The sequence below is a fragment of the Podarcis bocagei genome, assembly GCF_964188305.1.
Source record: "Podarcis bocagei genome assembly, chromosome: 11".
NCBI lineage: Eukaryota > Metazoa > Chordata > Lepidosauria > Squamata > Lacertidae > Podarcis > Podarcis bocagei.
In genome coordinates, this window is record NC_138136.1 from 23,768,176 (window position 1) to 23,784,859 (window position 16,684).

At 39.3% G+C, this 16,684-nt stretch overlaps 1 protein-coding gene across 4 annotated transcripts in view; it reads left to right on the forward strand.

Moving 5' to 3' along the window:
* The window catches only part of EFNA5 (ephrin A5), a 225,319-nt gene that overhangs the window by 203,924 nt on the left and 4,711 nt on the right, over positions 1-16,684 (forward strand). For 2 of the 4 annotated variants that reach the window (XM_081213873.1, XM_081213871.1), the window contains exons 3-4: positions 8,220-8,285; positions 8,696-8,776. In XM_081213873.1, the coding sequence (XP_081069999.1) occupies positions 8,220-8,285; positions 8,696-8,776 (147 nt within the window). The remainder of the gene's footprint in view (positions 1-8,219; positions 8,286-8,695; positions 8,777-16,684) is intronic. The other 2 variants (XM_081213874.1, XM_081213872.1) reach the window with 1 other exon arrangement.

Genomic DNA, 16,684 nt, shown 5'->3' on the forward strand with positions numbered 1-16,684 from the left:
AGGCAGTATCTCCTCAGGTATAAGCACTGCAGTGGAACATAGTTGCATGGCACATTCAGTAACTCTGTATCAAAGCTGATGAAGGCAGATAAATCAGTTTCCCATGTGCATGTGAGTGATGTTTGTGGGAAGGGTGTTACTGGTTTGTTTGTTTCTTTTAATTATGTATTTTGTGTTCTCATTTTTATGTTGTGGACCACCCTGTGATTTTTGGATGAAAGGGAGTGCACATATTTAATAAATTCATCATCATTATTATTAGTAGTAAATGCATTACTTATTAAAACATTTTTTTCAATTAACATTGTCAGGCAGATGTTCTACCAGTGCTTTTGCATTTTTCTCAGTAGTTGTTAGAGCTGTATCATCTGCAGCTGGCATCCTTCTGCCTCTTGCTTTAAGACATTCAAAATCTTCCGCTTTGTCAGTAGCTTGACCCTGTTGATGATTAAATGTTGAGATATGGCAGACTAGGTGAGATCAAATGTTGCCAGCAAGTTGAATCACCTCCTACGGCTATGTAGGAAAGCAATTTACTCAGGATGCATGCTTGATAAAGCAAGTTTCAAGAATGAGCAAGTAATGAATGTACAAGACTTAAGTCTCTATGAGCGGTCAGATTTAGACACAACTGGACAATTAATTCTTGGGTTGGAAATGGGAATCAATATATGGCGATCCAGATAAATCTTTAAAGCGTGCAGATTTCTGAGGGATGGAGCTTTCTTTGTGGGTAGAAATACTCTGCATTATGGTTTTTAATTTTGTAAAAAATAGTTTCAATGTACAGAATTCCTTTTGTAAGTGTATCATACTCATACTTACTTTTTGTTGGTTCATTAAATTTCAGTAGACCTTTTCAATAGTGTCTATGTAAATGTGAAACTTTTTTCAGTTTGCATTGTGAGAAGAATATTAATGCTTAATACTGCATTTACCTGGCTAATCTACATACATTTGTGTTGTACTGTAAATCACACTAAATCCTACAGGGGAAAGGCTCAGCTCTGCTAACAACTAATAGGCTCTCTTTTCTTTTGACTCCCGCAAATTGAGAAATATTGCCCATGGCAAACATAATGGGAAACTGCATTTTTAATGCTCCCACACAAACTCATTTCTTTACAAAGGAGGAAGCAGATGGCGCTTCTTAAAAATGAAACTTCCCAAATCTCTGGGGCTGACACAGAGTATTGGATATTTTGTGCTTCTGGCTATCAGAATTAAGATTTGAGGGTTATGTAAGGTTATGTGGATCTTGGATTTGACTAATGTCAATGGTATTGTGCTTGAAATGGCTAAAGGCAAATCATTGCTATAAATACTTTTTTCACACACCCCAAAGAGCTTGTCGTTATAACTTAGGCAGAAAACTGCCTGAACATCCTTTTCAGACTTGCTTGTAGTGGGATAGAGTTGGCTCTCTTCTTGTGTTTGTGCCTTCAAAGTTTGCAGACTGACTAGGACCGCTTGACTGGTTTTTGTGACTTCTGGGTATCTATTCCAGTCTTGTAGACAGCTATTTTTTAGAATGACAAGAGAGAGAAAAATCTCATGGTTCAGATTTCACTCTCCCAGCATGGAATGACATCCTAATGGAGCTAATAATTCTGCATGGTTATTTTAAGATGAAGCAGGTGCTTCTAGGTCAGTTTCACCATTCAACACGTTGGGTTTACATCTGGCCTGTGACACTACACCAAACAGGGAATAATAGGGAGCCCTTAAGATTAGCTGTTCAGTAGTGCAAATTGTTTGCAGCAGATATACAAAGAGAAGACAAAAGCAGAATTCAGTAAGGAATATACAGTAGTGATTAACAACATAATGAACAAATTGAATTGTCTGTGACAGTGTTTCACAGAAGAGTAACTTAGTATGATCTCTCTTCACGAAACATTCTTACAATAGGACCTGGGTATACAAAAGAGGGACGCGGGTGGCGCTGTGGGTAAAACCTCAGTGCCTAGGACTTGCCGATCGTATGGTCGGCGGTTTGAATCCCTGCGGCAGGGTGAGCTCCCGTCATTCGGTCCCAGCTCCTGCCCACCTAGCAGTTCGAAAGCACTCTTAAGTGCAAGTAGATAAATAGGGACCTCTTTATAGCGGGAAGGTAAACGGCGTTTCCGTGTGCTGCGCTGGTGCTGGCTCGCCGGAGCAGCGTCGTCACGCTGGCCACGTGACCCGGAAGTGTCTTCGGATGGCGCTGGCCCCCGGCCTCTTAAGTGAGATGGGCGCACAACCCTAGAGTTGGACACGACTGGCCCGTACAGGCAGGGGTACCTTTACCTTTTATACAAAAGAGTAAGAAAATGTTGCTCAAAGTTTCTTGCAAGCAAGTTATCTTGGAATGAGGAAACTGCTTAAGCAAATACTGTATGTGCTGTTTAAGAGCAGGTGCTGTTCTTATTCTCTTCTAAGCAGATGCAAGTTATACAGAGGGCAGAAAAATATCTCTGTCTATCCCTTGATATCCACTTATCTTCATCACTAGCTTTGCTAGTGCCTAAAAGGCCAGAAAGACACTACTGCTATTTTGTACCTATGCTAGTTTTACAGAGTTTCAATAGACTCTGATTTCCCCCATCCAGCTTAGTCAAAAGAAAGTCTCCATTATTACTGATTAGGCTTGTCAAATATAGTGACTGATAGTTAATGTTTTCAGTTGGAGATAGGCCTGCTGAACTGGATGGTTCTCTGGGCCCCTTCCAGGTCTACAATTTTATTATTCTATATGAACTAGGGAATATTTAAAAAGTAGCTTTCGAATGAACCAGATAGCCCATTTCCAGACAATGGGAAAGGAAATCTTGATTCACCCTAAAGTTCTTTTTCTTGTAGAAAAATGATTGTTGTCCAAAAAAAAGTTGAGAAATCAGGATTTTAGTGTGACTGGGTGTATCCAGCCCAAAGCAAAAGGTAGCAACAAGAGACAGGAATTCATGAAAGGAATTGAATGCCATGCTAAGGCGATTGATCCATTGATGCAAGCATGCTGGCTTGCCAGATGGATCAATCCTTCCCTCCTTCCCCCCACATGTTGTTCCAGGGGTTCTCCTGAGCCCTTGCAAAATCAATTGAGAGGGTGACACAGAGAGAAGGGGGAAAGCCCCGTTGAAAGGGGAAGTTTTTGCACAGGGCTGCTGCTGCTGAAACTCATTAGTTGAATCCCCCTGTGTGTTCTTTCTAACTCCAATTTAATTTCATGCAAGAAGTGTACCCCCCCCTGTAAACAATAAACATTTTTCTTGCCAATGCAAATGTAAATAAAGTGCACCATTAATATAGCCATATTGTGGGTGTGTGCAACATTGTACTTGAGAAAGTGTGATTCAGGAAGCACAATGGGGAAAGAGTGTGGTGTGATTAATTGCTTTCTTGCCTATTGAGGAGAGGGAATTGGGGAACTTAAATAGGTATATCCATGTCAAAGAGTCAAATTATTGTTATTTCAGAAAGAAAGAAAGAAAGAAAGAAAGAAAGAAAGAAAGAAAGAAAGACTGTTTGCTATAGTATTAGCTGCTTGCCTTTAAACTGTTTATCAATGCATGGGCATTTGAGCCTTGACTGAACATCTTAAATATGCTTTGACGCTGACTAGCCCCATCTTACCTGAAACATCATGTCTGGTATTGTATTGAATGTAGGTTGTTAGCCTAAGATCAATTTGATGAAAGCTGTTCAGTAACATAACTGGATTGCAATTAACAAAACCTCAGTTCTTTGCATGATTTAGGGTTGGCATTGTGGGAGAGCAGGGCTCTTGTGTGATAACAGCTGTGTGGCAGGCAGGAGTTCAACAGATTAAGGCTTTTAAGCATGGAAAGACAATTATGGTGAAAGCTTCCATTGATGACATTCTGTCTTTTAAGACATCTGATTGCTTGTGTGTAGCCACTTTGTATTTCATTGTTTCTAAATTTGCATATGTCTTTAAATTAGCATGTGCACATTTGTACTTGATTTTGAGGGTGAGGTGTCTGGCTAAATTGACATGCAGAAGATCCATGTTAGCACCCCTGATTGCAGATGTACCTTGAATTCACTAATCAATAAGGGTTCATAGACGGAATCAGTGCTTGCTCAGATTCTGAATACTTAATAAAGGTAGAGATCAGTTAATTTGTCAAGATACTATTTTTCTGATTAGAAAAGTTTAGCATCTGCTAGCATTTTGGAATGTGGATTAGCAATGCCTGGTAGTGGTTTAATTTTTGTGGATAGCTTAATGCATTTTAAATGCAATTATTGTAGCTTTGTTTCAAAGTAAAAGAAGAACAAAGCAAGGAAGAAGCTCAAAATCACCCTGCTCAAGTTACTAAAGGGATATCAATCTTATTCTTGGTACCTGACATCATTCAGAGTGAAAGGGGTCTGCATTTATTCTTGGGGATATACTCTGTGAAAAGTAGTAACAAACAAACAAACAAACAAACAAACAAACAAACAAACAAACAAACACAGAGCTCGTCAGGAGTGTGTGAATGAATGCAAAACTAGTATTTGGGCATGAAAGATTAGAACTATCCCATGATATGCAGGGGCAAAGCTACCATATAAGCACTAATCTGTCAGCAGTTTGTGCATTTTCTCCCTTTAGTTGTGGTAAAACGGGTTATAATCATAAAGAGAGCAGATGGAAACGATTGCCTTTCTGTTTTATTAGAGGAAAAAATACACCAGGTAGTTTATAGGATAGCAAAATCCATGCTGCCTTTATTTTGCAAAGGCAAATAATAGCTTCCAAAGTAAGAGCATAAAACTGACATCCTGCCTTTGAGTATGTAGGCTGTCATTTGAAAAAATCAATTAAAAGTCTGGATGGAGCAGGAAATAATCAAATACTCATTTTTGCTTAGGCTAACAGGGCAAGCAAATTTGCTTGTTAGGTAAGGAATACAGTATTCCGATTTTGTTAAGCATCCTGTCCTGTCTTGAGAAGGATTTGTATATTCATCAGGGGCCACAGGAAGGGCACAGTTTCCTGGATGCCCCTACAGAGTGCAATGCAGTGCCCTGTAACACATCAGTTACTGTAAATGTCAGTAGAGAGAGGGTTGCTGGTTGTTTTTTTTACCAACTTTGATTTAGTGAGAGCCTAAGGCCAAGCCAGCTGTTAGCACTTCTTAACTGCTTGTCAGTGAGTACCAGGCAGAGCAGGAAAGCATCATTGCTGTTCAGTTTTGTTTTGTGATTAAAAGAGGTAGGCAGGCACTTCTAACAAGTGCTGGCTTGCTCTATTTGAACTGCCACCCCCTCTTTCTCTTGTGTTCCTCCCTTCCCTCCTTGAACTTGTCATTTTTTTCCAGAAAATATGCCTTGGAAACAATGACTCAAAGTCTGAAGGAGCCGGTTCATAATTCTTTTACCGTCTACATCTGCATATATCAATAATGAAGATGCAGTAAATTAATGTCTACCTATAATCAACTATACAAAGGAGCAGCAGATTGAATAAGGGCATCATGCATGCTCAATGAAAACAAAATTATCAAAGTTAGCATCTTCTGAGATCGTGGAAGCACTTGGAATATGCTCTGGAACAAGAACACTTGCTTAATAAAGCCACACGTATTTTTTTAAGCAAGTCTTCACAAAGTCCCTATAAGCCCCACTTACCTTGAGGCTTAGTGTGTTGGTTATTGGCTGGCTGTGTACACAAACCACTAATCTCTTTTTGTCATCGAGCTCCAGTTCAAGTCTGTCACAAATACTATCCCTCTGTGCCTTTTACCAGCGCCTTATCACAAAGGCCTTTTTTTAGCACCAGTCTCGTGGGCGCTGTCTGCCGAACCCTCTCCAAGCCAGCTGTCTAGTACAGGGCAGTTGGATTCTTTGCAGCATCCATAATCAAACAAATGGATTGTTTTCATAATACCCACCACCAAGCTCTTCACTCACCTGGGCTTTTCTCCTTTCATTTACTGCATTTCTTTACAGCATTATAAAATCAACAGCAGCGGTTAATTATGTAGCACAATCAGTACGACACTTATCTTCATCCAGTGTTATATCCTCAAATAATAATATACCTGTTGGTGGACAGACTGACATCTGGATGTGCTACAAACCAGGATTCTATTTCCCTGTGGTGCATGGTCATATGACTAAAAATGTGCACATTTGGACCACTCAATGAGTCATATGACCTACCACATGCGTTAATTTAGAGGCAAACCAATTTCCACATCAATGCATATAATTACAGTGGTACCTCGGGTTACACACGCTTCAGGTTACACATGCTTCAGGTTACACACTCCACTAAGCCAGAAATAGTGCTTCAGGTTAGGAACTTTGCTTCAGGATAAGAACAGAAATTGGGCTCCGGGGGCGTGGCGGCAGCAGGAGGCCTCATTAGCTAAAGTGGTGCTTCAGGTTAAGAACAGTTTCAGGTTAAGTACGGACCTCCGGAACGAAGTAAGTACTTAACCCGAGGTACCACTGTATTAGCAGTTCATGATTCCTGAAAGCAGATTCGTGATTTGCTGAAAGCAGGGATTTCATAAATGTAGCAGAGTTTCCAGTGTTTAAACGGCATCACTTGATTACCCCCTAGAACCAGTAATGAAGAAATGAAACACTTTTATTGAGGTGAAGAAGGACCACAGTTTTAGTAACCTTATAATCAGAATCTTCAACAGTTAACTGGCTTTTCTTAATACAGGTGACTCCCCACTTATGCGGGGGTTATGTTCCAGCCCCCACCCCACATAAGCAAAATGAGAGTAAGTGGGGAGCCTACTGCAGTACATACAGATTCCGGCTGAACAGCTGTTGAGCAGGGTAGCACAGCAGCAGCAGCAAGAGCTCCCATGTGCCATTTTGGAGCCTGGACCTTTGGCTTACTGGCATCCTGTTCTGACTCTGGGGAAGGTATCCTTGTGAGCTACAAGGATTTTCTAGCTCTCTTTAGCCATTTCAGCTTAGGATTGATTGATTGATTGATTGATTGATTGATTTCCTGGTGCAACGCGTATATGCAGTCGTATGAGAGTCGATTGCGCATAAGTGGGGCTAGATGTCTGTACTACATTCCCAGCCCCAGTGGAAGTAACTATTTGCTCTGTGGCAATGCACACCATTTTAGTGCAAGCCTCAGCCCAAAGTTCAGGGCAAGTTCATCCTGGCTTTTGCATCTCTTTGCCACAATGCAGACATATTTTACACTTATTTGGATCATTGTGTTTCTTGGATACAGAGCTCCTGTGACCTGAACTCCAATCTCAGTGTGTTCCTGCTGTTTGAGGAGAAATACTTTGTCAAGGTCTCCTTCTCACTGTGGCACCTCTCTCTGGAGGGTCGGAGAACTCCTTCTAACAGTGTGGGAGAGAGCATGGGGCGGGGGGAATTCTGGCGGAAGAAGGAGTACAGTGGTACTTTGGGTTACATATGCTTCAGGTTACATACACTTCAGGTTACAGACTCCGCTAACCCAGAAATAGTACCTCGGGTTAAGAACTTTGCTTCAGGATGAGAACACAAAGCGTGCTCTGGTGGCGCGGCGGTAGTGGGAGGCCCCATTAGCTAAAGTGGTGCTTCAGGTTAAGAACAGTTTCAGGTTAAGAACAGACCTCTGGAACTAATTAAGTTCTTAACCCGAGGTACCACTGTATATTAAATTCAGCCAGGAAGATGCTCCGCCGGAATAGATTGCAGTCCCTTCTGTGAATGGAAGGAGTTTTTCCATTCATCCAGCCCCATACCAGTAGTTCTTGAAAAATATACTCAGCAGCAGCAGGAAAAAATGATTCCCATTAGAATTTTTAAGTCACTGCAGCTTTCAGGTAGTTATTATTTAGTATGTTAGCATGTGAAAATGATTTTCTGCACCCACCTTACTACATCAAAAGTGGCCATGCAGACTGGCCCTTAGAACCAATTTGTAGAAGCAAGCTGGTTTGCTGTTGTTGTTGTTGCTGCTGCTGTTGCTGTGGTTGTTGTTGGCCTGAGTCTTATTGGGGTTCAAGGGTAGAGTCTGGTGGGTGGGTTCTGTGGCTTCTTACTTTGCACAGTTGTTATGCCACTCTTTCTTTTGCAAAAAGAGCAGTGGCGTGGCCTTGAAGCTTCAGTTTATTGCTATTCAGACTGCCCCATATCATCTACTTTCTTCCTTTTTTAATGTGCTGCAGATGTGTTATCTTAGGAAAAGAAGAATGTACTACATTATGTCTGTAGGACAAAGAGTAACTATGCTTCCTCCCCCTTCTCTTCAACAGCATCTGCAATCCCTGATAATGGGAGGAGGTCCTGTCTAAAGCTGAAAGTCTTTGTACGGCCTGCAAGTAAGTTATTTAGATCTTGCTTAGAGGGTGGCTTAATAGCACATGCTTTGTTTGGTCTGGTAAACAGCAGTAAAAACTTCTTTTTTTACTCTTGAATCCTGTGTGGTATCTGTTCTATATAGCGGCTTTTTTGTTTTTGTTTTCACCATATCTTTTTTATCATTTTTCACAAAGCTTTTACTCTTATTTGTTTCAAGTACACAGCAGTTGCTAACTTGTTGTTTCTTAGACTGTTGTACAAAAAGACAATTATTGTGGCGTTTGGAAGCATGCCACAACTAAGAGATACATACATATAATAGAAATAGAAATAGAAATCACATAGAGCAACAACAACAACAAAAAGGAAAATGGGGGATTTAAGGGTGTCTCACTAACATATTTGGCTGTTATCTCTATTTTTGTTATAGACAACTGTATGAAAACTATAGGTGTTCATGACCGTGTTTTCGATGTTAACGACAAAGTAGAAAATTCATTAGAACCAGCAGGTTAGTATGCTTAGAGAATCTCTTTTAACAAATGCCTCTATCCTCTGGTGCGTCTGCTTCTCTTCCCTTCTTTCTCTCTGCATAGTTTGCATGGTAAAATGACTCTGCTTTTACTCATTTCCCGCAATGCTAATATTGCTTATGGTGTTTCTCATTTGCTAGCGCTAGTATTCTTGTCCAATGGATGGGAGGCAAAGTATGCTTTTTCCATGACAAATTATTTACTCAAACATGGCATCCCAATTTTAAAAAAATTAGCAGTTCCTCTGTCCCCATTCCCACCCCATTTTTGCAGTAAGTTGCCGCAACACCACTGTATCCATTCAGGACATAAATAATTAAGAGAGGAAATGTGTGTGTGTGTGTTTATATACTTTCGATATTGTTTACATGTTTACACATCTATGTATTTAGAAGCATTTAAACCAGTGGTTTCCCTGCCCACAACAAGAAATTGACCATAACATCATTGATAGGTCAGTTGTCCAATGGGTGGACAGAATCTTATAAATTTAATAAAGCTACCTTTCCAAAAGTGTCACGTTTTGATCTATATGGTAGAACAAATATGCAATAAGTTCTACTGGTTAAAATCAAAATTATTTCAGGCTTTAAAATGAGAACAATGGCTGTATATCATTCTGTACCTTTAAACTAATAGCATATGTGAAAGACTTGTCTACAAGTGTTCATAAAGATCCTTGTGCAAATGAGTATTACTATTCAGGCTGATCTCGATGGGAATATATCTGTATGCTTTAAAAGACTGCCTGCAGTACAAATGCTTTCATAAATATGAATAAGATATACATACACTTGGAAGTTTTGCTCTGTAAATTTAGAGTGCAATCTTGTTAATTAAATGCTTTTAAATTTCTTTGATTCAATGGGATTGAGTTAAGCCTAAACAGAACTGTCCCCATTGAAACCAATGTACATAATTATAGCTGGAGCTCATTAAAATATGCATCTCTATAGATGTTTTATGTGTGCATGGATTTATATATGCACTCTGCCAACTAAATATATGTAAACTTTTTTTTTCAAATAATTACATGCAAACACATTTTTTTTTGCAATCCCATCTGTAATCAGTTACCTCAACACTATTTTTTTTCAGTTCTGTTTTTATAGTGAAAATATTAAAGAACTTTTGAAAGCTAAACTGTCTACTGAACATGAACGTGCCTGTGGACATTGCTTTTACATGAGAGATTTTAATCATTATCCATTAAATACAGAATCTTAGAGTGAGCCTATATGGCTAGTTGATAATTGTATTTGTATTCTAGGCTGTGGGGTGGAAAATTTATTCTACCATACTTGAGTATACTCTTGCCCTGTAAAAGAAACATAGTCTTAACCTAAGGAACTAGTCCCTATCACAGATAGTTAATGAAGAGGCAACTGTTTGCAAGGGACAACTATTTTGTGCTGTATGTTCTATTACTGATTTGTCTCTAAGAGCCAGTGCAGATATAACACACCGGTCACTTAATCATTGTTAAGAGATTAGAAGTGGCCCATGGAATTGCACATTTTCCTTCCAGCCATCGCTCCTTGCATGTGAATTCTCTGTTGTTGTTTTACCACAGTTGATGCTAACTAGGATATCTCTTAACCATGGTCTGCTAAGCAGCTTCTCCATGTTTAAATTTGATGCTGAAGTCAGCTTTAACCATGATTAAAGAAGAAAATGGATTTTATACACAAGAAGGAGCTTGGAAAGGCTTAGGTCTGCATTGACTCAAGCGCACAAACAGCTCTATAGTGACACCTAGTAGCAGAGCACAAGCATTGCAACAGAACTTATAAAAAATCACATTCTTTTGAAAGATGGCTTTATATATTTCCCAAAAACCTCAAATGAAAAATATAATAATATAATCCCCACCCCGCACCACTGTGTCACATTCCTAAATTATTTTAGTAGCTGAAAAGCATATTTGCTGATGCTCTGCGGTTTGTTAAATTTCCTTTTAAGCTCTGCCCCCTCAAATTACAACATAACGAGCTATGTTCAGTCTGATCAACATATCTACAAATTATGTCTCATTTGTACAAGCTACCACAAGCCTTGATTGGTAGCAAGCATTAGGTCCTACAAACCATGTCCTACTATGACGCCACAGTAATGTACACACACATTTATCAGTATTGAAACAGATATTATCTTTTTTAAAAGGATGAATGAAAAGTTATTTATCTTTCACTTTCGAGTGCATTTTAAGGCTCCAAATTATTCATTGACTGCTGGATATCTAACTGCCACACACCTGACATCACATATAATGTCCGTTGTGTGGCAAGTGGCCATGGGTTAGGAAAAACAGCCTCACAGGCCAAATTGGGGCACATGACAGACCTAATTTTGCCTGGAGGCCAATGGTTCTCTAGCCCTGTGCTAGCAGAGAGTAGAAATTCAGTGGGGGGGGGGGACGGGACTTTTCAGTTGTCTCAATGACTTCATAGAGAAGAATGAGAGAATCAAGCTCCACCTTCCATTATCTGAGCCTTGTTTTTAATCTGAGTTCTCTACACTTTCCATTTTTTCTTAACAGTTTTAAAGTAGCTGAACATGCATTTATCTATCCCTTCAACTTTTGAATATGAGCTAATCCATTGTGAACAATAGGTAGAACCTGAAAGCTTCATTACCACCTCATTCACTCACCAGAGGAGAAAGGACCCCTTGCCATCATTATCCTGACAAATTTGCCGAAGTCTGTTTATCAATGCAGAGTAATTATAGTGCATTTAACTCCTGACACAGGACACAGGTGACATTGGTTTTCATCACGCTGGTATATCAGGGTGTTGCTGTTGTTTCACTCTTACAGCCAAAACCTTTGTGTTGGCCGGCTACTGTCCACCTTATATTTAAAGCATTTATTTAAAAAGACTACTACTTGCACTCACAAATGAGAATTTAAATACTTTTAAAAATGCTTTTATCCTGTTTTAGATGTCATTTTTCCATAATGGAAGTGCCTTCGGCTGGAATTTATCAACTATTTGAAACTTAAGCGCATAGGCGGCCCCAGATGTACTATGGCAGCTGCTCAATCGCAAGGCATTATGATTAAGATACTACGTTAGACACAAATGTGTTATAGCAAAGCAAAATCAAACCAGTTCCAACACACACTTCTCAGTATCGATAGGCAAAATACTTATGCAAAAAGTTCAGTTTCCATAAAAGTCTAGAGCAGTTGTGTCTCATTGTCAGCTTTATCAGTAAGAATGTTCCTCTTCTGAGCATGAAGATCCTAAAATGCCCAGGAATCTGTTTTGCAGAAGAGCGGCAAAACCATGTTAATGAGTCATTTGCATGTGGTATCTAAACACAATGCAAAATGTTGGTAGAGAGAAGAAGAGTAGGTGGTGCAGGGAGATGCCTAAATGAAAAGCACATTTACGCTGACGCAGAGGCTTCTTTTGCATGAGAAAGTTTTCATACAATCAAAGCCTTCCTCCCACCTTTGATGACAAGGTAGCTCCACCTCTGCGTCCCTGTTGCCGGTATAGGGCAACAACAACAACTTTGAAGTTAATGGAGAAGCCACATTGCAGCATGTACAGAGATCTGGAGCAGGGTCAGCTCCCATCCACAGAGTATTTTCACAAGATTACCTGAGAAGATATTTGATAGTAATTCCCAGCTCACTAACAGTTTGCTATTAACTTGCTGCTTCATTAACAGGGACAGTCCCACTGAGTTTTGTTGCATGCTGTCTAAACTGTGTACTAACATGCTAGTATTGTAGTGCACGTGTCTGGTTGGTGTGCTCTCCTTTTGTCTTTTATGTGTGGGGTGGGGACAAAGGCAGTTGCCCAGCAGTCAAATTTCTTCTTTTATTCCGCCACCACCACCTTTCCTCCAAAGTAACTTAAACAAAAATTAGTTAAAATCAACCCATTCCAATTAAAATAAGATTTAAAATGAATAAATAAAAATAGGAGCAGCAGCCAATTTAATAACATCAACCAGTAATTGTATACAGCAATCTTCCAGGAATTTAATGCCAACTGAAACTTTGGCAACTGAAATTTTATTGCACCCAAAAAATAACATTGTATGGGTTTGAAATGAACCTAAAAAGCTGGCAGACACGTATCTGACTTCCAAAGTTGGTTGTTCCCACAGTAATAAATGTTTCTTGGGTAACCACCTTGTTTACCTACCCATCATTGCTTAATAATTGGTATTATATCTAATTTATGGTTCTATACATTTTGTACAAAATCATAAATAAGGCGGAAACTGAATGGTTGAAACTCATAATTCACAAAGTAAACATTTTAAATTTTATTTTTAGGGCAGTAATTTCAGAGAGGGTTTACACCAGCAGTTTAATCAACAATAACATGCTACCATTTAAATTCATGGTTTATCTCTGCTTAGCTCTCTAATAAACCATTAAGGCAAGACGGGCAACTTGACTTCATTCTGCCTCCTAAAATGTAGGATGTGGCAGTACATTGAAGAAGACATCATCAGCTCTCATTCTCTAGTGTGAATTAGTACTTCTAGGTGCTAGGGATTTCTTGGAGAAGCTTTGAAGCAGATAATCTTGGTGGGCCCATACAATATTAAAAATGTGAGGGCTCCAATAAGACCCCGTAAAAGAACATAAGGACCAGGATGTTTAAAAGTGATTCCATTTGAGTCTGCCCATTCATTAAGGTTACCTGGAGAAAAACTATTCCCCATCCAAGCCAAATCTATGTTGCATTTAGCCAGCATGCAAGAGAGAACCTTCAAGATGGCATCTCTGAGGTTCTGATACTCTCTAGCAAGAGTGAATCTGCCTCTTTTCTGCTACCAGTGGGTGAAGAAGACCTCTCTCTTGCAGCTGACATTTGACCCACTAAGTTTCTAGTTGTTGTTTTTTAATATTCCCATTGTAGTTTTTGTAAATTGTTCTTAATCTTCCCAGTGTGGTTATTTGTAAGTTGTTTCATCTGCCATTCTTATCTTTGTCTTTTACCTGCCATTAATTTTGTATTTTATTATGTTTCTATTGTCTTGTTTTCATCTTTTTTAAAACAGAAAAGCAGGGCTTAAATGTTCATGATACATCAATAAATAAACTCATGCATTCAGGATCTGTCTTATGACTAAAGTGAGATTTTAAGCACTGGAGTTGAAACCAGTGCCTTGCTTTTGCTAGCTTAATTCAGATGAATCAACAAATGAATGCACTTTGAGTTTTTAAGTAACTTAGGGGTCAGTTCAAAATGTGTTATGTATTTGGATTTTTTTTTTAAAGTTCTTCTACTATACTAGGGATTTTACTCAGGGATGCAAGTTCATAAAACTTGCTTTAAAAATTTAGCCTGAAGTATCATATACAGTATAGAGAGTGTTTCGAATCCGAAAATTTTTCTGACACCATAAACTGATCCAACTAGTATGTCTGACATATTCAATAAAAATTAACATGACTAATATTTTCTCTTTTAAGAATAGCTGATATGTACCCTGAAATTGCATCTGACTTTTTTGATATCATTGAGATGTGTTCAAAAGAGAAATATAATATTCTGCTCCACCTGTTTCACTACTAATAGGTATTGGCTTTCTCAAAGTTTTAATGTTGGTTATTTTTATTAGCTGTAATTCACCAGAAATTGTATTAATTCCATTCTGGTATTCAGCAAAAATCAGTGGTGAAGGTTTTTATCAGCCCTTTACCATTTTCCATTGCATATAGTGACCCTGATAATGTCAGTATCACTGTCCAAATATTTGACAATTAAAGCTATGTTCGTCAGTGAAAACCCAATTTGATTTTTTAGACCCACTGAGCTTGATAATAATAATAATAATAATAATAATAATAATAATAATAATAATAATAATAATAATTTTATTTATACCCCCATATGGCTGGGTTTCCCCAGCCACTCTGGGCAGCTCCCAGCAAAATAGTAAAAACACAATAAAACATCAAACTTCACTAACCAGGGCTGCCTTCAGGTGTTGAGTAACTTAAAGACAGTGTTGTCAATCTAAAGCTTTCAAATAGGCATGCTATGATTCTGGAAAAACAGATTTGCTCGTAACTATTTAGCATCAATAGTTTTAGAATTAGAATCACAACTCCATTAGAGTTAATATTACAAACCACAAATTCAGTACACTTAAAAGTCGCACACACAACTGCATCCTTTACAGGCCTTTTCTGTTTTTATTTCTTTTCTATATGAATACTTACAGGGTTAAAAGCTTCAGTGCAAATAGAAGCTAACTTAGTATAAATCAGTCTTGCTCAGTATCGTCTACACCAGCTTTCCCCAACCTTGGCTCCCCAATCCTTGGTCCTGCTAGCTATGGATGAAGGAAGTTTAAGTCCAACAACATCTGGGGACCCAAGTTTGGAAGAGGCTGGTCTACAGCAATTGGCAACAACTGTCCAGGGTTTTAGACAGAAGTCTTTTCTAGTCCTACCTGGATTGAACCTGGGACATAACCCATGCAAAGCCACAAGCTCAGCCACTGTGCTATGACACGTGGATAACTTTCACATAGGCCACCTGACTTGTTCCACTATTGTGGTACTTAGGATTTCTCTAACATGCACGAGTAGTTATGCACTTCCCATCTCCTGAGCTTTTTAAAGGGTAAAACTAACAGAATTGTCATCTCCACACAATAAGCCTAGCATTCCAATAAAATGCAGTCTTCTAATTGTGCCATGGAGAACAAGTGTTGTATGAATGGTAACATACAGTTGAAGCACATGCTGATTTGGGGGTAATGCAACTGGGACAGAGATATTAATGCACAAGACTATGCCAGGAATTGAACACATGCCCGGTATTTTATATATATATATATATATATATATATATATATATATATATATATATATATATATATGCTTTCGTAGATTTTCACGGGTACAGGAATGCAGGTTTTGGTGTCTTCGGGTGTCTTCCCGTGTAAGAGTTGGGGTGTCTAGGCGACGTTTCGACGAGGTCTCACTCGTCATCTTCAGGCTGGTGCTTTCGGCTTCTTGTTACTAGAACAGAGCAGGATCTCAGTGTTTGAGTTCCTATAAATACTGTTGAGGGGGTGTGGTGTATAGCCTCCAACGTTCTGGGCAGAGAGGAAGTTCCCAGGTTAGTGTGCCTTTTCTTCTTTTGTTCATTAATTACTTGAGTGATTTCTTGAGTGATGTTCTGAGTACCACTTAGGAGGGTCATTAGGTGTGGATTAGTTGCTAAAGCTTTCGTGTCTTGACCTCTTGAGCTTGTGAAGAGTTTTTCTGAGAAGATGGCTGTACTGCACTTAGTTGTGCTCTGGCATGTTAAAGAGCAATTTGGAATCTGCAAAATTAATTAAAGAAACAGGACACGAAATTAATTTTGCAGATTCCAAATTGCTCTTTAACATGGAACATCACCACAAGAGAATAATCATGGAAGCCATCGAGATAGAGAAACACCCTCACAACATGAACAAGCGTGACGACACGTCCCGCCTGCCAGACATCTGGAAATTAGCCCTCCCCACAAAAACCGACACCAGAACCAGAGGCACACAGAACGCCATCTCCAATCAACCACACCAGACCCAAACCCAGACCCTCTCCACAGATAAATTACAGACACCATCCAGTAGCCAAACCATAGTGGCACCTCCGGATGCTGCACCCCCCTGCAATCCCTACACAGATCTGGCTGGCACAGGGCACAAAACCACAGCTCGCCCCTATACACGAAGCCAAGCCAGAGCACAACTAAGTGCAGTACAGCCATCTTCTCAGAAAAACTCTTCACAAGCTCAAGAGGTCAAGACACGAAAGCTTTAGCAACTAATCCACACCTAATGACCCTCCTAAGTGGTACTCAGAATATCACTCAAGAAATCACTCAAGTAATTAATGAACAAAAGAAGAA